Source organism: Alosa sapidissima, chromosome 9 (genome assembly GCF_018492685.1).
Source record: "Alosa sapidissima isolate fAloSap1 chromosome 9, fAloSap1.pri, whole genome shotgun sequence".
In the NCBI taxonomy this organism is placed as follows: domain Eukaryota; kingdom Metazoa; phylum Chordata; class Actinopteri; order Clupeiformes; family Clupeidae; genus Alosa; species Alosa sapidissima.
The window spans coordinates 5,744,190-5,769,776 of record NC_055965.1 but is presented as its reverse complement, the minus strand read 5'-3'; the positions used below and the strand labels follow the sequence as shown (position 1 = coordinate 5,769,776).

The 25,587-nt window shown below is 41.8% G+C and overlaps 4 protein-coding genes across 18 annotated transcripts; 3 read left to right on the top strand and 1 right to left on the bottom strand.

The window, feature by feature from the left end:
* Positions 1-3,405: 3,405 nt before the first annotated feature.
* Positions 3,406-25,275, bottom strand: tmem186 (transmembrane protein 186). 15 transcript variants are annotated; one of them, XR_006033968.1, is made up of 12 exons: positions 25,233-25,275; positions 24,233-25,040; positions 23,659-23,778; positions 18,469-18,700; positions 17,963-18,046; positions 13,483-13,640; positions 13,269-13,373; positions 12,370-12,990; positions 9,562-11,291; positions 4,373-4,452; positions 3,892-4,062; positions 3,406-3,579 (listed from the first exon to the last, which is right to left on the bottom strand). XR_006033968.1 is itself a non-coding variant. In XM_042103563.1 (8 exons), exons 1-2 carry the CDS (start codon positions 15,049-15,051, stop codon positions 14,133-14,135), a joined length of 702 nt encoding a protein of 233 aa, XP_041959497.1. In that variant the 5' UTR covers positions 15,052-15,889; the 3' UTR covers positions 3,406-3,579; positions 3,892-4,062; positions 4,373-4,452; positions 9,562-11,291; positions 12,370-12,990; positions 13,269-13,373; positions 13,483-14,132. The 15 variants fall into 15 exon arrangements, 6 of the variants coding, with proteins under 6 accessions (XP_041959497.1, XP_041959499.1, XP_041959498.1 ...); XR_006033967.1 differs by lacking the exon at positions 25,233-25,275 and having other exon boundaries at positions 9,562-9,743; positions 9,851-11,291; positions 24,233-24,350; XR_006033969.1 differs by lacking the exons at positions 18,469-18,700; positions 25,233-25,275 and having other exon boundaries at positions 24,233-24,350.
* On the top strand, positions 6,146-14,029 carry LOC121718543 (4-aminobutyrate aminotransferase, mitochondrial-like). Its single transcript, XM_042103561.1, has 16 exons — positions 6,146-6,715; positions 7,081-7,166; positions 9,590-9,690; positions 9,996-10,025; positions 10,259-10,376; positions 10,520-10,569; positions 10,662-10,742; positions 10,866-10,958; positions 11,080-11,142; positions 11,232-11,295; positions 11,666-11,814; positions 12,104-12,241; positions 12,442-12,609; positions 12,826-12,972; positions 13,281-13,392; positions 13,506-14,029. Exons 2-16 carry the CDS (start codon positions 7,103-7,105, stop codon positions 13,625-13,627), a joined length of 1,500 nt encoding a protein of 499 aa, XP_041959495.1. The 5' UTR covers positions 6,146-6,715; positions 7,081-7,102; the 3' UTR covers positions 13,628-14,029.
* gde1 (glycerophosphodiester phosphodiesterase 1) lies at positions 15,910-20,550 on the top strand. Its single transcript, XM_042103562.1, has 6 exons — positions 15,910-16,439; positions 16,904-17,079; positions 17,826-17,931; positions 18,210-18,302; positions 18,515-18,726; positions 19,605-20,550. Exons 1-6 carry the CDS (start codon positions 16,176-16,178, stop codon positions 19,750-19,752), a joined length of 999 nt encoding a protein of 332 aa, XP_041959496.1. The 5' UTR covers positions 15,910-16,175; the 3' UTR covers positions 19,753-20,550.
* Positions 20,720-24,828, top strand: mcrip2 (MAPK regulated corepressor interacting protein 2). The gene is made up of 5 exons (XM_042103569.1): positions 20,720-21,408; positions 21,631-21,700; positions 22,555-22,685; positions 23,719-23,820; positions 24,304-24,828. The coding sequence occupies exons 1-5, from the start codon at positions 21,354-21,356 to the stop codon at positions 24,372-24,374; spliced, it is 429 nt and encodes a 142-aa protein (XP_041959503.1). The 5' UTR covers positions 20,720-21,353; the 3' UTR covers positions 24,375-24,828.
* Positions 25,276-25,587: the final 312 nt, after the last annotated feature.

Genomic DNA, 25,587 nt, shown 5'->3' with positions numbered 1-25,587 from the left:
TTTATCAAGGACTACATCACGTTTTATATGTTATTATGATCACTCGCATCGCATTACCACGGGGTTACTGTGTAGGTAATGCTACGGTTAACTTAACATTGTGGTGAATAAAAAGAAAAAAAAAAACGAATGGAGCTCTAGTGTGCGGACTTTGTCATTTTAACTTAACATGCCCACCATTACACTGGAGAGATGTTAGAAAACGTTTAAGCTACTTAAGGTAGCTCATTATCTCAGATCAGTGAAGAACTGCCAGAGAAAACGTTGGGGAGAAAACTAAAACAAGTTAATGTTAGACTTAGACTAGCTGTGTTACAGTTTCTCGTTGCAAAATTAAAATCTCCATGCGCTTTTGTAGGCTACACGCAGTCTCTAAAACACTGCTTACAGCTCGAGTCACGTACTAGGTCATTTTTTTTATAACGATAAATTTAGATAGGCCTAGGCTACACTTATGTGGTGGGTGCTATTGCGTTTTCTAAAGAATCTCCCATCTTGGTTTTGTACAGAAATTAATATTAAGTGACACATACGTAAAAGGGAGAAAAAAAAAGCTTCCGATATTTAGCAGGCTACGGTCTGGAATTTAATTTAATAGCCTATTGTTGTAATACACAGTTTACACAATAATTACACTGTGTTATAAATATTGTATATCAATGCATTTATTGTCTGACAATTACCCACAATTGTGGCTCTGTCTCATTGAACAGTAGCTTATTTATTGCATTCTAATCCATTGTCAATCACTTCCGGGAACTTTTTGAAGTTTACATGAACCACGTGACCTTAACGAATTTTTAACACCCATAGAGCTGGTAAGTCCTGCCCATCCGCTAAACCCCCAGTGGACCTCTAGATTGAAAAATCGTCAATGCAAGTGAATGTGAGAAAATAATTATTTTCTGGTCCCGTTTGAATTGTGCCATGAATGAACATATGTTGTCTGAATTTTTAATATAATCTCATGTTACGAGTTTGACAGTATATTATATGATTCTTCGGCTAGCAGTTGTGGAAAAGACATAACGAGAAAGACTACATGTCGCCTATGTGACGTGAGCTAATCGCTAACATTAGCTGATATGCTAGTTTTTGTAACGGCAGGAATAAACACACATGGTAACAAAAATATTCGAAACATGTCTAGCTTTACTCAACACATTAACACTATGATAGTGAACCATACAACTTTACAATTACACTATGTTCAAAGTCGATCTTAATAACCCTCTACATCTCGACCAACTGATGGTTGTTATGGGAAACTAGTTAGCTATCGTATAGGGGAAAGCTGTAGTCCACAAAGTGCTCTCACACAAAGTTTAACCGCATCAAACTTCTACCCGCTAAATTGTAGCATTCTTTACACGAAAATTTATATTAAAATTTCACAAACATATATGTTGACATTCATGGCAAAATTTAAACGGGACCAGAAAATAATTATTTTCTCACATTCACTTGCATTAACATTTTTTCAATCTAGAGGTCCAGCGGGGATAGCGGAAGGGGCGGGACTTACCAGCTCTATTGTCGCAACTCTACCTTTATATGGCTCTGGTTCCGGCCACTTCCAGCAACCGTCTGTCTCAGGCTTTAAGCATACAATCTGGCTCTCTTAAGACTACAGATCCTGTTCAACCGTTTCCTCTGCCCACAACCATTTCAAAATAAAAGTACTCAGTACAATAATATCCTATTAAATAACCTAACCATTTGCACTGTCCAACTATTTAACTATTCAGCCATTCCAACTGTCAGTAGTCATCAACTACAACTCCCGCCAACTGTTTCCTGTCCTCAACTTCAAGATAAGTCCTCAATACAATAATTCGCTATAAAATAATTTAACCATTTAAACTACTCAACTATTTAACTGTTTCGGCCATTCCAACTGTCAGTTGTCATCAACTATGACTCCCCGCCAGCTTTTTTCTTTATCTGACCTCCATTTACTACTTAGATTATATTTTAGACAATATTCAACAATATTTCATTCAGCAGCCATTTTTGCATTTTCATGCACTCGTAATTCCCTGGAATTACATTCTCTAGTTTATTCTGCTGCTGTTGGCCGGTTGCTACACACACACACTCATCAATACGTCTCTTTATGTAGACAGGACTCGATCCCCATTTCACGCCTATAAACATGAACTACAGCGAAGTATCTTGCTCCGCCCATGTGTAATCTTTGACGCAGCCAGGCAGCTACAGCGCTACACTGTGGGGGCAAGTCCATGAGCTCCCATGTACATGCCCTAGAGCAGTGGTCCCGGTGGCCCCCCAAAACATGTCTGTGGTATATAGCATCTGGCCCGCACGGGAGTACAACATCGTCAAACTATAACCTTCGTAATTTCCCCCATTCATTCTCTATGGCGAGTCTGTACAGTACACTTGTAATACTCTTTTTGTCCACTGGTGGTTGTTTTGGCACGGTTTTGCGTTTACCAATCGAAAACTGAATGAAATGTAGGCCTACCTGCAAACAATGTAAGAGGCCTATGCTGACTGCATCAGTGCTCAAAGTATTCTAAAAGTTTATCAATTAATTGTTAATAACTAACTTCTATTCAAGTCATATTCCTGGGACAATTATTTCCATTTTTTATTCACTCGTTCAAATGTTCATCCAAATTCACAAAGTTCTCATCAGGTGAGTGGAAGTTAGAATGGTGATTTCAGATATTTTTGCCAGCGCTTCATAAACTCTCATAGTTTGAGAACTTATTTGTAGGATATCGCTTGTTCACAACTTAGCTGTGTATGCAGACAGAGTTCACACATTGTAAATAAAATATACTTTTGGGACTCCCTGCTAATACTTTTGGGAATGCTAAAGTCTTTTTATTAGTATAATTTCATTTGAGCTACATTTTACTTGGCATGATGGCAATATAAAACACAGCTAACAATGGTATTAAATTGCAGTAGCCTATGATTAAATGTAATGGAATATTCAACTAAGGTATACTTGTTGTTCACAGCACTAAGCTATTTATGGTTACTGATATAGTCCGAGTCTCTGGCCCTCTCAGAGCCAGGCATAGTGAGCTGGCCCTCTCAGAGCCAGGCATAGTGAGCTGGCCCTCTCAGAGCCAGGCATAGTGAGCTGGCCCTCTCAGAGCCAGGCATAGTGAGCTGGCCCTCTCAGAGCCAGGCATAGTGAGCTGGCCCTCTCAGAGCCAGGCATAGTGAGCTGGCCCTCTCAGAGCCAGGCATAGTGAGCTGGCCCTCGGAAGGAAAAGTTTGGGGACCACTGCCCTAGAGCATAGCACTGTAGCTGCAGCAAGGTAACCAGGTTGCCAGGTAACAGATTGTTTTAGTTTTCATACCCACAGTACTCAGACATGGAGAAATGGAGATGTATGAAAACTCACCGGATCTCTCCTTTAAAGCTGCAGTTTAACACTTTCCTTTATTGACAATTCTGCTAACTGCAGTAGAAACAGGGCTATACATTATATATTTGATAAGCCTACATAAAATCCTCTAGGGTGTAGGAGTCAAACTATTTCTTTTGGCATACCTACAGTCACTCAGGTCTTGACGATGGCAGGACACTCCAGACTGCTGAACACATGAAGGGGGGGGGGGGGGGGGGGGGGGGGTGAAATTCAATAGTAATACTACACAGGTACAACTAAGAGTCTTAGAAAAACAACAATTCAACAGAAATTAATGTCTGCAGTATCATACATGAGCATCAAACAGCTGTATACATGCTCACACCTGCAACTGCCAGTGACAGTCTCTTTGCTGTCTCTGTTATAGTCTAGGTCTGACGGGGCAGGCTCCAGCATACTACCCGACAAGTCTGGCAACACTGAAACTTTTGCCCCAGACCAGTAAGAAAAAACTATCCGTAGTCAGTCAAGACAATACCAGCAAATCCAACCAGTAGTGGGACGAGTAAAGGCATAAGATGGTCAACTCATTTCCCCATCAGCAGTGTGTTTCATGTCGGCCTCTAGGGTGGGGGTGGGCGGGTCAAAACCATTTCTGTTGGCATACCTAGTCACTCAGGTCTTCACAATGGCAGGACACTCCAGACTGCTGAACATATGAATGGGGGAGGGGGAGGGGTGAAATTCAATAGTAGGCTAATACTACAAAGTTACAACTAAGAGTCTTAGAAAAGCAGCAATTCAACAGAAATTAATGTCTGCAGTATCATACATGAGCATCAAACAGCTGTATACATGCTCACACCTGCAACTGCCAGTGACAGTCTATTTGCTGTCTCTGTTATAGTCTAGGTCTGACAGGGCAGGCTCCAGCATACTACCCGACAAGTCTGGCAACACTGAAGCATTTGCCCCAGACCAGAAAGACAAAACCACCGGTAGGCAGTCAAGACACTTACCAGAAAATCCAACCAGAAGTGGGCCGAGTAAAGGCATTAGGTGGGCAACACTCGTTGGCTTCGTGTGCTTCATGTCGGCCCTCAGGAGATAATGAGAAGGTGACTATCAATGTAAAGACCATAGAAGAGTCAGTGAGTGCCACGAGGCGTCCTTGGACAAAGCCGCGACTTCTCATCATGCTTCTCATGCATATCACTGTCCAGGTGTTCCAACAATCAAAACTCACTGCAACATAAAAGTTGCAATAAAATGTATTCATCAAAATATGTTACCAGCCTAGTTACATGTGTGTGGGGAAAAAAGTAACATTAGTCATTGCAAAATAGTTTGGGGACAACAGTGAAAGACTAGGACGTTCTTACTAAGTTTGCAACAAATTGGCTAACATTAAGTTAGCTGCTGAACACCAAGCTAGCTGCACCAAGCCTGAGTTGTACCTGCGAATTATTTTTCAGAAAGCTACCTAAAGAATATACCGAAAATTCATCATTGTCTTCAAATAACTAAATGGTTGAAAACAAACGGTTACAAAACCAGATAACGTTACCAACCTCAAAGTTCGCTCCTCCGCCGACCCTCAAGGTCGGAAACAGAACAACTTCCGTGAAAACTGTAGCTGTTTTAAACACAGCCCAGCGAATCAGATTGTCGTGAAACGGTCACGTGCAATGTTCGGACTTCTGGGAAAGGTAGTTTTTGGTATGGCATGAAGAGACACATGAAGTTTCTAATCTGAGGTCTGTGTTAGAACATCTCCAATGAAAATGTACAATGCATTGCAATTTGCAAGCTGCAATTTACGACAAGACCTGGGGAGTATTCCAAGTACGTGGTTTAGTGACAAACCTAGGTAAGTTAACTCAGAGTAAATGGTAAACCACAAGCCCTATGACATTGTTTTGTTAGGAGAATGAAGCCATACAGCTCTTTTTAGGAGGTTTACCACTTACTCGGAGTTAACTTACACAGGTTTGTCACCAAACTACGTAGTTGGAATACCTCCATGGGCTACAAATTTCTAAATTCTTTGAATTGATTGCGGGCCTTTGGCGAACACTCACTGCCTGTAGGCCTAGACTGTGGCGAGAGAGACAGGTAGGCTTTCTGAAATCCGTAGCCTGCTGCACACTGACCCAGTACAGCTGACAGTGTAGTCTACTGCACGCCCTGGTATTCAGGTATTAACACCCTGGTATGACCATACATTTAGGTATTGTAGGCTATACTATGCAGTTAGATGCTGAGTGATGGCCAAAATATTGTTTTTGCCTCTTCACCTCAAAGTCACCAGAGGGAAAGCCTCATATGCTTAGACAGAATACAGATTTGCATTTGCAACTAATTCATGACATTCAGACTTGGTTGCTAACAGGGAATAACATTAACCAATACAAACACACAGACACATTGGCAGTGCAGTGCACATAAGTTGGTTTAGACACACATTTCACACAAAAGCATGCACATACAGACATGCACACGGGTAAATGCTTCACCTGACAATTCAAACATTATGCTAATAGTCACAACCACATGAATTAATACATAAATAAAATAAATATGTTAAGGATAGAGATGGCACCGCCTTCCAAACATGCAGACTGCCTAAGATTGCTGACACAGAACAGTATTTGGTTATTTGCTTAACCCTTAGAACCCTAATTTTCCCTACCTTTATTCATAAGGATTATTGGCCATTCTAAGTGCCACACACACATATTATATATTGTTTTTTTTTTCAGCAGAGTCTAGGCTGTCCAGATCATTTCGTACTAGCATTGATTTTATTTTGATTTTTTATCAAAAATTAAAATATAAAGAGTATTATAAAAAGTCTTATATTTCGACATGTATCTCCACACACTGCTAATGCATTTGTTAATGGCTGGTATCTCTAAGCACAATTCTTAGAGCATTTGCTTTGTCATTCAGACTTGGAATCCATCAATTGAACAAACCCACACACATACTCTGCCTCCCTGGTGTGATTCTTTGTCAGAGAAAAGATGTCTTTGATGTTTTCACCATCCCTGCCACCTACTCCAAGTGCTCATTAACTCTCCAGTTAGCGTAACATTTGGCCAGGTGCCCTGATCAGGGGTGGGCATCAAAGATTTGAAGAAGACACATTCACCATTGTTATTCAAAAACAATCTCATATGACTAGTTACAGCTAGTTATTTCCTGCCTAAACCAGAACGACGAGAAGGCGGTTAACTTTTAGCCCAGCCTGTCACACCTCCTCTCATTCAGTGTTTAAAACCCACTGTGTCCTCTTGCTTGCCACAAAACAGACACACCATCTTGACTGGAACCTGTTGATTGAACTTCATCACAACACAGTGAGTTGCTCTCAGAGAATTTAAAGTGTTAAAAAGTCATGCCACTGTTCCCTAAATGCTGAAATTTCAAAACATGTGTCAGATGTACTATACCAGGAATTGCTATGCTAATAACTATTTGAATTTGACACTGTACAACTACTGTAAGATGGATCAGTAGCAACAGTGCCCCCCTGTGATTATAATGTACCATTTCTAAAGTAGCGATCACTGCACCTCTTGTGATTATAATGTACCATCTCTAAAGTAGCGATCACTGCACCTCTTGTGATTATAATGTACCATCTCTAAAGTAGCGATCACTGCACCTCTCGTGATTATAATGTACCATCTCTAAAGTAGCGATCACTGCAACTCTTGGACAGGTTGGTCCTCTGCAGCTGGAACATGGCCTCCCGTCTCTACAGGCGATGCCTGGCTCTGCGCTCCAGAGCCTGGGTCTCAGCACAGGGTGAGAAGGACCGGTGTTATACAGCCCTGCTGCGCTGCGCGGCACTGCATGCTCATACTGCACTTCATGCACACAGACAGTGAGCAGTGTGGGGCTATGGGCTCTGTATGTATGCCCTATAGTTGTATTAGTGTGGAATGGGTTATATTTGTGTGTATATGTAGCATTAAAAACCTCTAAAGTTTCTTTTCCCTTGAGAATGACTATAAATGCTGACACAAATATGAGATTGTAAAGTGCGTTATGTCACCCATACATCAGAAGAATTTGACAAGATTTGGGAAGTCTTTTGAGTAAAGCTTGAATGGGGGGCATTAGTTAAGATTCCAATCTTTCAAGAATCTTTCCCAAATCTTGTCAAAGTCTTCTGATGTAAGGATGGCTTTCAAGGGCGTAGGTTTGGTCGCAGCTTTGGTGGGGACACATCCCCAACTCCTGTTGTCACAATACCAACATTAGTGTTTCAATACCAATACTAAGTGAAGAATCTCAATTTCGATACTTTTGCGATTTTTTTAAAACTTGATTTGGTTTGTGTGATTTGTGAGATCATTCACATCAGTGGCAATCATATAATTTGATTGTTATGTTGTTGTGGTATAACATAATGACTGAGCTAGGCTTAAGGCTAACAACAGTAGAATGCAATAGGCACAGTGATGGCTCATGATGCAATACAAGGAACAATCATAGCCAGAATTTTGTTAAAAGCAGACCAAAGGTCAAAGTCTGGTCAATTGTGATAGAAATGCTGTAACTTTAGGCTTAGGCCTACTCATTAAAATTAACAGAGAGCCCACTACCTGTATATTGCAACCCAAAACTTAGACATGTCAAGATTTCTGAAACATGTAATATGTATTTCAAATACAAAATAGTATTTTGTAATTTTTATTTTATTGGGTTGAAGGAAATGGCTCTGTATTTTGTATCAAAATACTTTATTGGTGTGTATTTTTGTATTTTAAAAATACTGCAAAATACTATGTGAAAAACACTAAAAAAAGTAGATACTACTTGATGAATAATTGGTAATTAGGCAACAATGGTTAATGTGAGATGGCTAATGTGAGAACAGCTGTGTTCAACGACATTCACAACTTTTCAGTGACGGCCTTTGCTGAAGCATCAAATACTCTTTTGATCCCGTGAGGGAAATTTGGTCTCTGCATTTATCCCAATCTGTGAATTAGTGAAACACACTCAGCACACAGTGTACACACAGTGAGGTACCCACTAATCACGGCGCAGTGAGCTGCCTGCAACAACAGCGGCGCTCAGGGAGCAGTGAGGGGTTAGGTGCCTTGCTCAAGGGAACTTCACTTCACTTCAGCCGTGCCTACTGATCGGGGTTTGAACCGGCAACCCTCCAGTCACAAGTCCGAACCAGTAGGCCACGGCTGCCCTGAAGCCGTACGCAAGTAAAGATGAGCAAGGTGTGCAAGTTCACATAAGGACACCGACAAAGGCAGACAGCCCTGGTAACTTAACGTTGTCGTTGACACACCTGCTCGCTTGACTGCCACTGCAAAGTAGCCTGTGCATTGGCATTCTCCATGCGTGTAGCCTGCGTGTCAGATAACCCTGACGTTTCTTGTATTGTCGTGCTGGCTGTCGGAATGATCAGCAGTACAAATAAGTACGCTAAAATATTGGTGGGGACAATTTTGTCATCTTAAAATTTTGATTAGGACTAGTCCTTAGCGTCCCACCCTAAATCTACGCCCATGATGGCTTTAGTGGCTGAGTGATTCTGAGTTTCTGTCAGTGGGTGGAGCTAGCAAATTTCAAAACTTATGGATGCTCCGGTATCATTCTTAAAAAACAAAAACATACAAGAGTTTGGCCTATAGCGCTTGCCATTACCATACAGTAAACATATCTGTTGACAGGTTAAATTTTGATCACAATGCATAATCAGACCAAATCGACTCTCATCAGGCCAACAGAAGTGCATATACGTGGGGTGAATAGGTCAGGGAGCCGGGTAGAGAGGAGAGGACAATAGTATAATGCCTTTTAATCATCCACTAGCACTATTCTGTCCAGTTCCCTCTGGTTCAGTTCCTGTTTTGCTGACGTGAACCTCAAGTGAAGAAGAGCCAGGAGGAGGAGCTGTTCTCTGAATCTCGTCAGTTACTGTACATACACCTCGGCAGGAACAGGATCAGACTGGATTCAGATTATTGCCCCATGTGTCACCTCTGCTTATTTATTTACACAAGGTCACGTCACCACCGTTTAAGCATCCAAAACAGGCTATGACTTTTTATAATGTAACAACAATTGTCACTTGATTTTTTTAAGTAATAAGTTTTAAGTCTTAAACATTTTGAGTAATAATGACAACTGATTGGGGTGTTACTCTCAATCATAATTGGCACAAGTTTTTTACCACTGTATTTGTTGTGTTTCTGCTGCAGGTCCAAGGCATATCACTCAATCAGCGTCGGTCAAGACCCTGGAGGAGTTTGAGTATGATGGGCCTCATATGAAGACTTCAGTTCCTGGGCCACTGTCACTGGTAGCCTACTCTTGACCAATATCTCCTGAAATACTGATTCAGCTGTCCTGTCACTGTGAATGGTTACCAAATATGTTTTGAGAATTAACACTCACCACCAGACCATTTTCCCTCGAGGTTAATAAATCATCAAGTTTGTAGTGAGGCCTTTTGGGATTACCTTTGAAAATAGCACTAGTTGATGAGTACATGAACTTATCCATGAGGACAGTGCGTATACAATGTTTTGCTTTTGTCATCATTGGACAGCTTGTCACATTCCTGTCTTAACTATTCTCCTCCCCTTCCACTCCACCTCCACATAGGCACTGCAGAAACAACTAGGAGAGATCCAGGTGAGCAGGGAGGGTATGTTGCACACACAAACACCACCCCTGACTTGATACCAATCATGTTAGGCTCTGTAAAATTCATCCAAGAATTTCATCTGGAGCATTTCAGGAGCATTCCTCCTAAAATGCTCAAGAGTCCAAAAATAATTAAATAACAGTATACAATATGGAGTGGAGCATGTGTATATCAGTCAGAGGGGTGTATGAATTGACTGCGCTGGTCCCCCCTCTCTCAGAACGTACAGTCTCTGAACTTCTTCTGTGATTACGAAGAGAGTCGAGGGAACTACCTGGTGGATGTGGACGGAAATCGCATGCTGGATGTCTACACCCAGATCGCCTCCATACCCCTTGGTGAGAGCGGAGACACAAAAACCTCTCTCTCAATGTTTTGTGTTTGCATATGGTTGGAGGTAGTCAGTGATTCTAAAATAATGAACATAATGTCAGAGGGTAAATACAATCAGTGACGGTCTCCATGCTTTATTCATTTGCAGGATACAACCACCCCGCCCTTATGAACATTATGACCAATCCTCGCAATCTGGTAAGGGTGGCTAATGCATTCCTTACCTGTATGAGTGGGAAAAGAAGACAGTGAGAATCATGCATCATCAAATTTAATATAAACTCTTTCAGAGTTCCTTTGTTAACCGGCCAGCTCTGGGTATGCTACCACCCCGGATGTTTACGGAAAAACTGCTGGATGGGTTAATCTCTGTGAGTACTAAAGTACCTCTTTTGTCAATAACTGATTTAACAGACAACTATGCTTGTCTTCCTATTAAATGTAATGGTGTTTTAAGGCTAGTCTGTTAGCCATTTCTATTTTCTCCTCATCAGGTGGCCCCCAAGGGCTTCAAACGGGTGCAGACAATGGCCTGTGGCTCTTGCGCCAATGAAAACGCCTACAAAGCCATTTTCATATGGTACAGAGTAAGTACAATTCAAACACCTTTAAAGGAATAAAAATTCACAGAAATAGAGAAAACTTGTTGTTGATGGTATTGTTTAGCTATAAGTGTACAACTGATTTGGCTGCTTATACACTCTTTAGACTAAGCAAAGAGGCCACAGTGACCCAACTTCTGAAGAAACGACAAGCAGTGTCATTAACCAGGTCAGAGTGACACACATGTTTACCCTATAGTATTTTTTCCTTTTTCCAATGTGTCCTGTAGTTGAATTAACTGGCACTCTTCTCAAAAGGCCCCTGGCTGTCCTGATCTCAGCATTCTGTCCTTCATGGGTGGATTCCATGGCAGAACCCTGGGTAAAGAAGAACACTCTCAACCATGCTAGCTATTAACAAAGAGTATAGAAGTACCATTAAGTTGCCATTAATGCTACATTAAAATTATTATGCATTCACCGTACATTGTGAAACCACCACTGACTATATGAGTGTATACATATATACATATATACACATACACACATCACATATACATATACATACACATACTGTACATATGTGTGTGTATATGTCATTTTTATACATGTATGTAGTCTGATATGTGTAATTTAGGGTACACTTCCTGTTGTTTTAAACTTTTTTTTTTTAATCAAGAGATCACCAAACTAAACTAAATGGAGCATGAGAGGTCACTGCTTCTTGTGTCTGCCATTTATCTGTCCCACAGGCTGCCTGTCCACCACTCACACCAAGGCCATTCAGAAGCTCGACGTGCCGGCTTTTGACTGGCCAATAGCACCCTTCCCCAAACTGCGCTACCCACTGGCTCAGTATGAGAGAGAGAACGCACAGGAAGAGAAGAGATGTTTGGAAGAGGTGAAGTCCTCACACACAGACTCTTTCATCACTGAGAAAGGACATTGAGTATTATAATAATGCTGGCCTGTTTATGTTCCCATAAGCCCTACACTATTATCTTGAAATAAAATAATGTTTTCAATATGATAAGCAGAATCAGATCGAGGACATTAGTTGTTAGTTGTCTTAGTTTGTCCACTGGCTCATTGCTTCTCTCTGTATCGGTGTTACCTTCACTGTAAGATGAACGGTATGTGAAGATGTTTCTGTTAAACCCCACAACATGCCTGTATATGTCTGTCACAAGGTGGAGGACCTTATCGTTAAATGGGAGAAGAAAGGCAAACCAGTAGCAGGCATTGTGATTGAGCCCATACAAGCAGAAGGAGGCGACAACTACGCATCTTTTGACTTCTTCAGGAAGCTCAGAGCCATTGCCAAGAAGGTTTGGATTTTACTATGACCATGTGACTCATAGGCCTCATGGAACTGTAAACGGTGGCTGTGTGGAGCGGGATATGAGGCTGACTGAGTCAATATTACTACCTCTGCTGTGTGCTGTGTCTTTTTTACCTGATCATTTGCACCTTGAAAATTGACCACACAATCAGAATATTGTTGGTGATCTCTGTCTCCTCCCGACAGCACGGCTCTGCATTCCTGGTGGATGAGGTGCAAACAGGGGGAGGTTCCACGGGACTGTTCTGGGCCCATGAACACTGGAGACTGGATGACCCAGCAGACATCGTCTCCTTCAGCAAAAAACTGCTGACAGGTGGCTTCTTCTACAAAGACGAGTTTCAGCCAGACAAGGTAGCGTCCAGACCATTAAAATCTGATTACTGAGTGCTTCTGAGTAGCATCACAATTAAATGCTATTTGGATTTGACAGATCTGATCAAGATTCTTCTCCATCTGTTCACATCAAGATTGTGTCAAAATCACTTTATCATTCATATAAGTCCCTTTATTTTTCAGCCTTAAAAAAACATATGCTTTTCATGAGATCTGTTTTTTTCCCCTCCTAAGCCCATGAGGATCTTTAACACTTGGATGGGGGATCCCACAAGGAACATATTCCTGTCTGAGGTGCTGAAGGTGATGCGCACCGAGAATCTTTTGGACCAAGTGAATCGTACGGGTCATGTCATGCTCAATGGCCTGTATGACCTACAGGTAGGCTTCAGGGGGGAACTGTTGTAAACATACACAACGTGTAAAGGTTTAGCAGAGGTCAAAGTCAGTCTACATACGTAGTAGCAATAACGTCTCTCTACCAAATGTTCACAATGTGCACCTGGAGCAAAGGTTATCAAAGTTTTTTTTTTTTTCATAAGCCTATTGCATTTGTTGGCAAAAGCCGAACTTTCAGCCAAACCCTTGACATAATTGACGTCAAGTTTCCATGGAAACTATTTTCTACTTGGCCCCCTTCATACTTGCAGTTAGTGTGAACACGAGTTTTGTTCTACCTTTCACTCCAGGCTCGTTATCCTCACCTCCTGAGTAAAGCCAGAGGACTGGGGACATTCTGTGCCATCGACGTCAAGGATGAAGACACACGAAACAAACTCATCCTCAAGGCCAGAAACAAGGGTAGGACAAAGCATGACGCCCCAACATAGAACATGAGAATACAGTTATGTCGCATTCAAATAGCACATGCATCCTATTGAGAGCTCTTACCTGCCTCTGTTGCTCTTGCTAAGGTGTTGTACTCGGAGGCTGTGGCACCCAGTCTATCAGATTTCGACCTGCTCTGGTCTTCAAAGAACACCATGCACAACTCTTCTTGAGCATCTTCAGTGACACCTTGGCTGACATGAAGTAAAAGGCCGGGAAGACTTCCCAACGGAACACAGACACACGCAGGGTCATTTTTTTCTGGCCATACCATAAACAATAGCACACCAATAAAATAGCACATTATCTGTTTTGTTTGATGCATTGGGCAGCAATTATTAGTCAATGCTGCTAAATATAGCCATATAAAATATCGCAACATGCATCAACACACAAAATGCTTGATATTCCATACAGAGAACATAGGCTTTTTTTTTTTTTTTTTTAGAAGTTGGTCCAGAAACACTTTTTGCACAAAATGATATTACAATTTCAATGTTGCAGATGTATTTTTAATGTTATGAATCAATGAAGTAAGTTTGGAAAAACTGCATAGGCTATTCTGTTTCTTGTGCAATCATGTAATAAATTGTCTACAACATGTATGTAAGATACGGTACCCCTTTATGCCATATTTTGTACATCACACACCAACATTTCAATAATAAAAAACATGACCCAAAATATAAAATGTAATCAAAATAACACACGATTTAGATTAGAGTGCCAAAGACCTTCTCAAATCCACGCTTATCAACCACGCGTCCAAATCGGGTAGAAAAATACATTATGTCCGTGGTACTATATCGCTTGAAGTACAAAATCGTCTCGTTTGGAGAGTCGCCGACATCTCCAAAAGTCATGACATCGTTCACCGGCATGTACAGGTCATTGCGACGGCCCCAGAACGTCAGATGGGACACCTTGAGCGTAGTCCCAGAAGAGTCCAAGTACATCCTTCCCACTACTCGTCTGGCGAATTGACTGATGGAGTAGAGCATGACAGCAGCAAACGCTGCAATCCCAGTGCTGTAGTTCACCACGGTCAGGGAGAGTTCTCCTTGGAGGAAGAGGTAGTATACAGGGGGGAGCATGACAACAGTGATTCCAGTCTGTATAAGTTTAAGTCTAGACAAAGCCCGCAAAATTGTTATGGTAGGTAATGCATAGATCAAAGTATATTTCTGCGAGGACAGATCAGCACAGTGGGCAACAATCTGGTGTTGATAGAGTAGAGGTGCACTCTGTAGGCCTACGTATGGCAATGCTGGTCTAGTGAAGAGTCCCGAGTGAGAGTGCGCTGGGATCCTACGAAGGACTTGGCTGACACCGCTTCCTTTAGCGCAATAAACGTGTCCCCGACATTGAATTACTGGAGAGATCGCAAAGCGACCAAGCTGTATTGATTTAAGCTGTAAAAGGGGTAATATAAAACATACGACATCAGATTAGCCTACTTGAAAGATAGCGTTAACGTTAACCAGGAGAAGTGTGAGTGACCAACCCCAAATTTCAAGCACTTTAGTCTGTGATATTCACATATGATTGAATTGTTTTGCTCTTCACAACATCACGGTCAGAAGAGCATGCATAAAGGTTATATAATTTGGAAGGATTTTACAAACTTACCATCTTATCAGGCCTGACCAGGGACTTCAAGTAACATTATAAACATGACCTCTACAAGCACATGCGCATCAGCCCTTGAATCGCTTCTTTCTTTTCGTCCAACATGCACTAAAAGCGCAATGCTGCCCCCTTTCGATATGAAGTATAACTAGCTGCCATCAGAACATTCAATACAAAATCAATGATTCAATGTGGGATATCAATTCATCTACACATTGCAAAGTAAAACCTGATTTTGCTACTATTACAATACTACAAAACATTTGGAACATTTGACACACATCTACATATGCTAAGGCTACATAATAATGTGCCATAACTATTACATTTCATTTTGATGTAGTTAGGATCAGAAAGCCCATAGGCCTACAAGATTTACTTATGTATTAATTTGATGTAGGTCTACGCCTAGCTGCGTTTTGAGTTTCTAACAGACAATGCAATCTTGCGCTGTGGTAGGCTAGGCTGCCAAGTAGTTGACAAATAGGCAATTGTGCAATGTGATTACATTATTTGGCACCTTGAAAGACAGCGAGCGGACACGTCCGTTTACTCCAGTTTTTCACAACCGGTAGCCTACATGTTTGAGTCATTCAGGCTTTCAGGGCTGAGCTACACCAAGGTTTCCACTGTTGCCAAACCCATTGTTTAGTCATATATTTCACAATATAAATAAACTATTACAGTGAGGATCTAATTTACATAACATCTCGACTGCATTACTTTCTTAAAGCCTATTGTTACCACGACCACATCTGATTACCTGTATGAAAAAGGTAAGTGAAAGGGGACTCTTATTTCGCTTTTGACTGAACCGGATATTGACTGATTGGTTGGTAACTAGGAAGTCCAGTTTCCCGTGCCACAATTTCGCTTGGTGTTGACATGAAGTCTACCCTGGTCAGATTTTGTCATTCGCTCTGAACTGTTTTAACGAGGAGTGTAATGTCTTGTGTGTACCAAAAGCTGTCTGATTCCCGACTTTTTGATTTTACCTCCTAGCCTAGCCTCCTACATTGGAATCCATCAGTCGTCTGTCTGAATATTGAATGGGCACTGTGCATTCAGGAACACCTTAGCTGCAGCTGAAGTGGCACCGGGATTTTGAAAACAATTGTGTTAAAAAGATGCTACAAATTGGGGACGGTGTCACCTGCCTGTCGGCAGTGTTTATCGTGCTTCTCCTCGGAACCAGGAGCGCGCTATGGTCCACGGTTGTCACTACATCACTTTACTTTTTTCTGGTGATGTTCCGATTCCCGCAAGTCCCGGCGAGCCGAGCGCGGCAGGTGCTGCGGCCTGACAAATCGACCGCCGGGGCGATTTCTGTCATTGCTCATCGAGGTGGCGGTCACGATGCCCCAGAAAACACCTTAGCGGCTATCCGTGAAGTAAGTGAATCTGCATGTGTCTTAAAATTTGTCCAGATTTTATTAAAAAATGTTTTGTTATTAATTCAAATAGCGAGATAATTTCCAGGCTACATTCGATAGATGTCACCGCGTTACCTACTAGGATTTGATAGGAAAAGGCGTTTGAAATAAACGGCATTAGCGTATTAGTTCAGTAATGGGTCTAACCTAATTGTTTGGAGATGGTGCCATTCATGCTTGCACCCTTTAGCCTAGTATTAATCTTTTATTAGATTAGCTTGATTGCCTAAAATCAATGAGGGTGTGTGTTCTTTGGTTAGATAGAACGTTGCCCAAGAGAAGAGCCTATGTTGACAGACTATAATGTCCTCTAAAAAGTGCTGTGTATAGAGGGTTTTACTGTGGGTGCCAGATTCTGCTTTTTCCGTCTTGCCATGCAGCTTTCTGTTCCTCCCCCCACAATCTTTTTTCGCCACCACCAGGCCAGTCAGAATGGAGCGACAGGCGTCGAGCTGGACCTGGAGTTCACCGCCGATGGGGTGCCTGTTCTTATGCATGACGACACTGTGGACCGGACCACCAATGGGTCAGGACCCCTCTGCCAGCTGCGCTTTTCTGAAATCAACAAACTTGATGCTGCAGCCAAGCACCGCCTCAGGTAAAGCACAAGACCGAGAAAGACCAATTCATTGGAAGGGGAGGTGGTTGAAGGGATGGGATTATATTTTGTCACAATCTGATACAAGTAGGAAATAAACAATAAAGTATAAATCAATAAAATAAAAAGAAAGAAGTGAAATGTTCTTTGTTGTCTCATGTAGCAACCGATATCGGCCATGAGTGTGTGACAGACCGGGCCCCCAGAAAGGAGGGTAGGCCGGACACAGTTGTCTGTGAATATCTCGAGAACCGTAGAGCCTAGGATGACCAACTTTTTTCATATGTTGGTCTCAAGGGGCCATGTCAACCCATCTAGGGCTGCACAATTAGCACAATCGTAATCGCAATATGAACCAACGCAATTACCTAATTGCAAAAGCTACAAATAATCGTGCACAGTTACTTTTGTCACATTTATGACTTCCTCCAATTCATGTCATCCTCCTTGACTGTGCCACTCCTGGTTGGTGGGTATGCATAGTTCGAGTGGGGCACAGAAATTCTGATTGGTGAGTTTCCCAGTCGGTCGGGGTGCTATGCTTCTTGTGCGCTGGCCGTGCTCACCAGTCAGGGGGCAAACTCACCAGTCATTGACAAACGTGATTTATTTTTGCGGAGAATATGTGCAGGAATGAGCTGCAGTCATATTTTGTACTGCTCTGCGGTACATCTAGTTTGATCCTGTCTTGTCCTATGTTGTTGTATATGATGTTTTGTAACATTTGTAAATGTACTCCTTCCCAGAGAGCGCTTCCGTGGGGAGAAGGTACCCACGTTGCAGGAGGCTGTAGAGGAGTGTATTAAACACCAGCTAACCATCTACTTTGATGTCAAAGGTCATCCAGATGAGGTACTAGATTAAAATGAGGCACATCATTTACCTCAGGGGTCAGTCCTCCAGCATGTGTTTCACTCAGTCACTGATGTTTGGTCTTTAACAGCATGCTTGAGCGAAATGCCTCCAACTGCAAATAAAAAAAAACCTGTTTTGAAAATGTTTTACCTGTAGCCATATCTCTCATTAGAATACATTTTCCTTCTTTTGTTAAATGAGTTCAAAAGGGTAGATTAGACACACTTCCACGGAGTGATGCTGACTAATTTCTTGATTGTGTGTCTATTTTTCAGGCAGCGGCTACTCTGAAGGACTTGTATAAGAAGCATCCAGTCCTGTACAACACTAGCATTGTCTGCTCCTTTGAGCCAAAAGTCATCTACAGGGTAGACAGTTGTACTTTCACAGAAATCATCATGTCCAAAATGAGTTGATGTTTCACCAGTGATATAATGTATAAATCATCAGTTTGACCAGTCTATAGAATTGTTCCCAGTTGTCCTGACTGACATCTATGGTTTAAAGATTTTCAGTTGAAGCTTTGACACACACCGAGCCACTACTCTACTGTAACCCGCGTCTCCTCCTTCTGTCCCAGATGCGCCAGGCAGACCCAGGGGTGGTGACTGCGCTGACCCACCGGCCGTGGAGCCTCAGTCACCTAGGCGACGGCACGCCGCGCTTCTCTGCCGCATGGAAGCACCATTGGCACCAGGTGCTGGATGTCCTGCTGGACTGGGCCCACCATCACGTGCTGTGGCACCTGTGTGGGGTGTCCGCTTTCCTGGTGCAGAAGAACTTTATCTCACTGTGAGTCTTAATTACCTAATACTTTTATAATTAATTTGATTATTATTAATTAAGATACTAAAAATTAAAAGGTGTTCATTTCTGAGGAAAAGCCATTCAGATCACACTCACGACCGTAGAATAAGCCACAAATACCCAAAGGACCAATCATGTAAAAAGGTAAATAATTAAAAAATACGGCAAGGTAGGCACAGTGGAGATGGGATGTACTGCACTGACCTGTTTTTACTCATTATGATAACCTAAAGTGGCTATAAGCAAAGTTGGCAACGTATGACTAACATATGCCATGCCATTTTGTACCTCAGAGTCCACTCTTCCATTCAAGTTCACAGACCAAATCAATAACAAAATCATTAACCACAAAGGATATGTCTGTAAGGAAGTAACTTCATGAATATTATAGCAAGGGCGTGTTCGATCTTGCAGCACTGCGCATATCTGTCTTACAGTACAAACATGCCTTACATTCAGCTTGCCCACAAAACCTCAATGCACGGTTTTGTTTCGCACTTAGAGTGTGTTTAGAAGCATCAAAGACCCTAATGGAAGTACAAAAGCATAGAAAAAGTTTGTTTTGCATAATATGGCTCCTTTAACAAGGCTGCATTGATTATCTGATCAGTACACACATCCCCAGACATCACAGTAGCTTAAAGTATCACCCATCCGGTCTTGCAACAACCTGGGTCTGTTTGTGGATGATAATGAGTGTAAATCTTCATATGGGACCAAAATGACCTCAATCGGTGCAGTTTGGCAGTAAACAAAAATGTATAGTAAGTTATCATCCAAAAGTAGATCAGAGCTTCCATTTAATGACCCTGAGCTGTGTGACCTCTACCACGGTGACCTCTATTCTCACCTCCCCCTCACAGGGACTATGTGCAATACTGGGCGGATCGGGGTGTGGAGGTGGTTGCCTGGACTGTGAACACGGCGGTGGAGAAGCAGTACTACCAGGAGCTGCTGAAGGTCAACTACATCACCGACAGCCTGAGGGAGGACTGCGATCCACACTACTGACCCACCTGCGGGAAGTCCCAAGGAACAGCACCTACCTACCGTGCGCACTGACGCAATTGCCAAATTCCCCACGGCCTTCAAGTAAAGACGTGTAAATATGATATTACTTAAGTACTGTATAATGCAGGCCCACTCAGGTGCAACTACGCTCAGACTTTTAAGTGGAAGAGTAGAATTTGTAAAAACAATTGTTCCAGATATTTAAATATGTGAAGTTTCTTGGTGCAACTACTCGCAGACCTTCATGTGGTGGGGAAAGGGAGCATTACTGCGTCCATGGTCATGAATAGGTTTAAATGCTCATAAAAATGATATGAAGATGTTTTAGATTACTGTAATTTCATCGACACAATGAATGTGTGCATGCAATATTTCAAGATGTACAGTATTTACTTCTTTCAAACAAAGAAAACAACCATTCTTTAGAATACCACAAAAAAACAACCATTCTTTAGAATACCATTAACACTGGACCACTATCTTACAGCAAGGCTGTACTAGAGCTGCCATGTAAGTTTAAGTATCGTTGTAACCTTGACTCAAGCTACTAATTATCATTTTTCCATCAAATGAAATCACATTATAAAATATTTCTCCTATAGCCTCAGTTTGTGTTTATTGTGTTATCCTCAAACTTGACAGTGAGTATCAGAAATGGAACCAGCAGCAATAAGATAGATAACATCATATCTTCCAGTACAAGGTGCCTGGCAGCTAACATATTGATAATGTTAGAATTCTGCGATGTCTTGATTAAAGGTTTAGCTCACAAATAAAAGCCTGATCACATAATTTGAATTAATTCTTTGCTTTTTATTTACTGTGATATTTAACCCATGTACTTAGTTCTCACACAGTGGGTTAGTTAATCAAAGAACACTTTATATATGATTGTATTAGATTTTTACTTTTCCCCCACTTAATCTGCTTGGAATTGACTAGGCTTGACTGTAAGACAGGTTCTCATACAATGTCTGCAGTGCAGTCACATATCAAGCAGTGTGTCAAATTAACATTTTGTAACATTAAAATCTCCACTAAGTAGAATGGCTTCCATTTTGCAACACCCCATCACAATGCTTGCAGCAACCTGAACTGTTTAACATGCACCAACAACATATTGTCATTTTAGCACCTTGCTTGTTTTCTCACCTATTAGTGTCACCACAAGACAGTCTTCAGAGAGAACTTTTACCATCAACACGACACTGTTTTCAAAAGACCCTCTATAAGAGAAGTAATTCACACATCGTGTCTTTGATGTTTCGCCTCCGCTTCTTCAACAGTGTGTGCTTCAACACTAGACTCAGTATAGGCGGTGCTATAAGCTCTTGTACTGTTGCAACTCCTTGTTGTCACTGGGAGGTCAGTCCGAAAACGGCAACAGCAAGGGAGCAGGCAAGTCGGCAACACTCCACAAAGTTCAATGTAAAAACCTGGACACATTTCCTGTCTGGAAATCCACGGGATTACGTGAATATTGCTGCAGTTTGGATATGCGCAGCAAGTCCAGCATTGTTTTGTAACGTGTCAGTCGAACTGGATATCTCGTGCACTTGGAACACTAGTGTTACTTTCAAGTTTTGTGAGCTTGCCTGCACATGATGTACACAATCACAAGAGGTCCAAGCAAACTTGTTACACAACGGAGAACAGGTAAGATGTTACAAAAGAAACGGCGACCAAGTGAGCGTTGTTAGAATGACATCAAAATAACAAATCAATAACGGGTAACTTGAATCAGCACCCACCTATTAAGATGACATTCATATACTTTGCTATGCCTTCGTTGATGTTTGTATGCCTAACGTTACTTAATGAAAACAGCTGCCTTGAATTTCACCGGCAATGTCAGTCACTGTTTTATTTTTTGTTCAGGTACAGCACAGCAGACCGAGAGCAAAATAACGGACTTGAAACACAAACAGCCCCACTGGTTTACAACAAAGTGAGTAGTTTTGAAATCAGTACACTAAAGACAAGTGTGCCTTTTTGCCAGGTTGTAGTAGCTAGCTAGCTAACGTTATAGCTAACTTTGTGACTTTGGATTGGGAATCATGCCCACGTGCGTTAATGTCAGTAGCATCTACTGTGTTATTAACTTACGGTCATATTCACGACATGCAAAACCAATATAACGTAACGTGGCAAACGTCTTAACTGAATTGAATATCAATTGATGGTGAATTACATGGGGACGCAATAGCTATAATATCTACTTTGATTGCTATGCCAACGTGCATGTAGGCGATGGATAACGCGGTTGAGTAGCCTTGGAGGTTTCGGGGTTTTGTGACCTTGCAAGGTTAACTCTATGCGTACATAGTAGCTGGGAGCTAGAATGTAGCCAGTTAGCTTTAAAGCTATTAACGTAACGTTATCGACTTGTCCTGCACTTAAGCAGCTTTACTGATTGAAAGTTGAAAGGGTGCTTAATGTGCTGATTAAACAAATACTATTCTCTCATTAATTAAAGTAACGTTAATTCTTATGTATGGTTCCCAGTCCCCATTCTCCAGGATGAATGTTCAGCTGTTGTCGTTACATGCACGGCAGGCACACTGGCAGACAGCTGTACAATGTTTTTGTCGAATGGCTACATTTGTTTAGTATTGACCAAACGTCATTTGACAATCGGACAAATGATTACCCTTGCTTGCTCCATAACATTACTGCTATTTCCTTGGGTGTTCATAGGAACTGGTAAAAATGACAATTGGTATTTGATAATTGCAATTATTTTATACCTTAAAACTTTAATTGATCTGATTCCGTCACATGCTTATTTAAACCCTCTTTCAGCTACCCTGCTCCAAAGATTGTTTTCCACCGATTAAACGGACAGAGGTACCACAAACCATCTGTCGCAAAAGCTGTCCCACGTGAAGGCTTCACGCCCGCACATGAAGAGAATGTTAAATTTGCCTTGGAAGGTGTGTGCTTCATTATGATCAACTTTATTAGTTTGTTGCTTTAGAAGATTGGTAATGATTAACGCGTGACTTCAATCTAATAGTGCATGGGATGTCAACGCGGTATTGGTGTTTTTGTAGTTAGAATTATTGTGCAACTGTGCAAACCTATTCTAATGGATGACCGAGGTGATAAATCAAAGCTCATACTTTCCTGCCTTGACATGTATATATACCACTAAGACTAACTTAAACGATCTTCACAATTTGCTTTCTACATTGACACAAAAAACAAGGAATGTCACACAAGGAATGCTTTTCAAAAACCCAAATCTAGTGCCACTGGTGGGAGAGGACTCTGATGAAAGCTCACTCTTTCTTACACACAAAACACACACAAAAATAACTGTACAACTTCAAATGTTAAAACACTGCAGTTTTGAGGAATTATTTGCTGTTCTTATGCAGGAAATGCAGGAAAAAACTGCATTGTACTGCATAGTAGTACTCTACTGCAGAAATGCGATAATTTGGACATGAAAATATTATTGTACTGCACTGTACTGCAGTATAACTGCACCGTACTTCGAAAAAACGATTACATTGTCTCACCCAAATATAGATGTTGAGTTTAGCGACATCTGCTTGAAGATATCGGACGATACAACAAAAGTCTATGGGTCTTCAAGAGCAGGAATTGAAAATGTGGGGATACGATTTCATCGGATGTCAAGACTGGATTTATCATTACAATGAGCTTTGCACCATACAAATGACCAAAAGCTTTAAGCTGAATTAGGCTGAAGGATGACTAACCTCTTTTTGATTTATGCCTTTGAAATGTTGTTTAACCCAATCATAAGACCGAGAACCAGATGGGTATAATACAAGTAAGTTACCCAAGTAACTTTAGGAGTAACCTCTGATCTCCAATCAACACCTCACTTTAAAAGTTTAGCGGTTACTCCCAAAGTTAGCCGGGTTAGCCAGTTACCTTGCTTTGTAGTAGTCTGTTGTCTGGGGAACTGAATATGCATATGGGTCTTCTTCACAGCCTGGAAGGAGGTGGAGCAGAGCATGGGAGCCAGCCGTCGCCCAGAGACCAGCAGAGGACCTGTCCAGTACACAGAGAAGACCCCCAGCCCAGTCATGAGCAGTGAGTTGTCTGGCCAGGATCAGTGGCATACACACACACACAGCCCAGTTATGAGCAGTGAGTTGTCTGGACAGGATCAGTGGCATACACACACACACACACACACACACACACACACACACACACACACCTAGCCCAGTCATGAGCAGTGAGTCGTCTGGCCAGGATCAGTGTTTTGGCTTTGTGTGAAGGCACTCAAGCTATACCAAAACCCAGTGTCGGTGAACAATGGCATACACACAGACAGACAGACACACACACACACACACACACCAAAGTGCTTAAAAGTGAAGGGTGAACCTCACTAACCACCACCAATGTGTAGCACCTACCTGGTATATATATGCACATAGTCAATTAGTAGAAAAAAGTTACTGATCAGATGTGGTGTGTGAGTGTGAATTTCCCTTACATGTATCAGCTCATCTGTGTGCCGGTAGTCATCTTCCGTTTACCCTGTGTGCCGTCTCCTCCCTTATGTAGACTTTGTGCCCATTGACCTGGAGGAGTGGTGGGCCCAGCGCTTCCTGGCCAACATCGGCAACCTGTCATGACGGAGACCCCACCAAAGGAGGAGGTGAAGCAAGAGCCCAGGGACCTGACTGAGCTGCGGCCTGGAGAAGGGGCCTGGTTTACCTGATGGGAGCTCAAAAGAATAGGAACCACAAAAGACTGAGAGACAGAAACCAAGAGAATCTCTGGCTAGAGCCGTGTGTGATGGACTTTTAGACTCCTGCCACACCACCTCTCCAGACTGACCTTCTGACCTTGTCTGGCTGGCTGGTCGGTCGGTGTGCATGGGATTTCCTGGTTCGAACTTCACCATTACCCTGTTTTTCTACAAGCCCCCCTGCCCCCCCGCTCAGGGCTCACTGCCCAACCTGTGCACCGAAGTGAATTGAGATTAAATATTTTCTTGGTACTTGGTGTGTCTTGGTGTGTGTATATATATATAAAAAACTTGGGACAATGGGATAGAAATAATAATAAAAATAATAAAAAAGGTAATGATGATACTACTGTGGTTTTTGAATTTCTCAGTGTTTTAATGGCATATCTGGTCTTCTTGCTTGATCTTATCCTTCCCACTTCAGCCCTCACCTGTGATTTGTAGTGATTTATGAAAGTACCCTTGGGAACGATGAATGTAACCGTTCATCCATTCCCTTAATCCATACGGTCATGAATCAACGAGAGTTTGTTTCCATTTCTGAAGCCGACTGAAGTCGTGTTTGGGGCAAAATGGAAAGGCACAGTCTTGATTAAAGGTGCTTAGATTGAGCATAGCTTTTTAAAAGAGCAAAATGTGTTTCTACTGCCTAAAAAAGAGGTGTGTAAATTGAAGAGCACAGCTACATTTTAATCAAAGTTCTACTAGTTACCCTTCGTTACCATGGAGGTGTTGTATCCACCTTTTTCTAAAGGGCGCAACTGTAAAAAAGGAAGAAAACTCCTGAGATGAGGCGGCGGTTGTACCTATGGTATTTTTGTTTGCTAATTAGCAGAGAGGCTAGTATTTTTTCATGTATTATTTACTGTGTAAACTCGTAAACCTTTTGATACTTTGAATTTGTGGATAGAGCTAGAGAAAGTGAGGAACTCTCATATTAGGCACTGTGAGCAATACCCAACGAGGAGGGCTCGGTGTATACATAGGATAACTCACAAATTAGTGCAATTTGAACAGGAAAATGAAAAGAGGAATTATATTTTAAGACAATGGATTTTATTATAAAAAAGTTAGTAGGTCTATTAAAGGGATAGGGG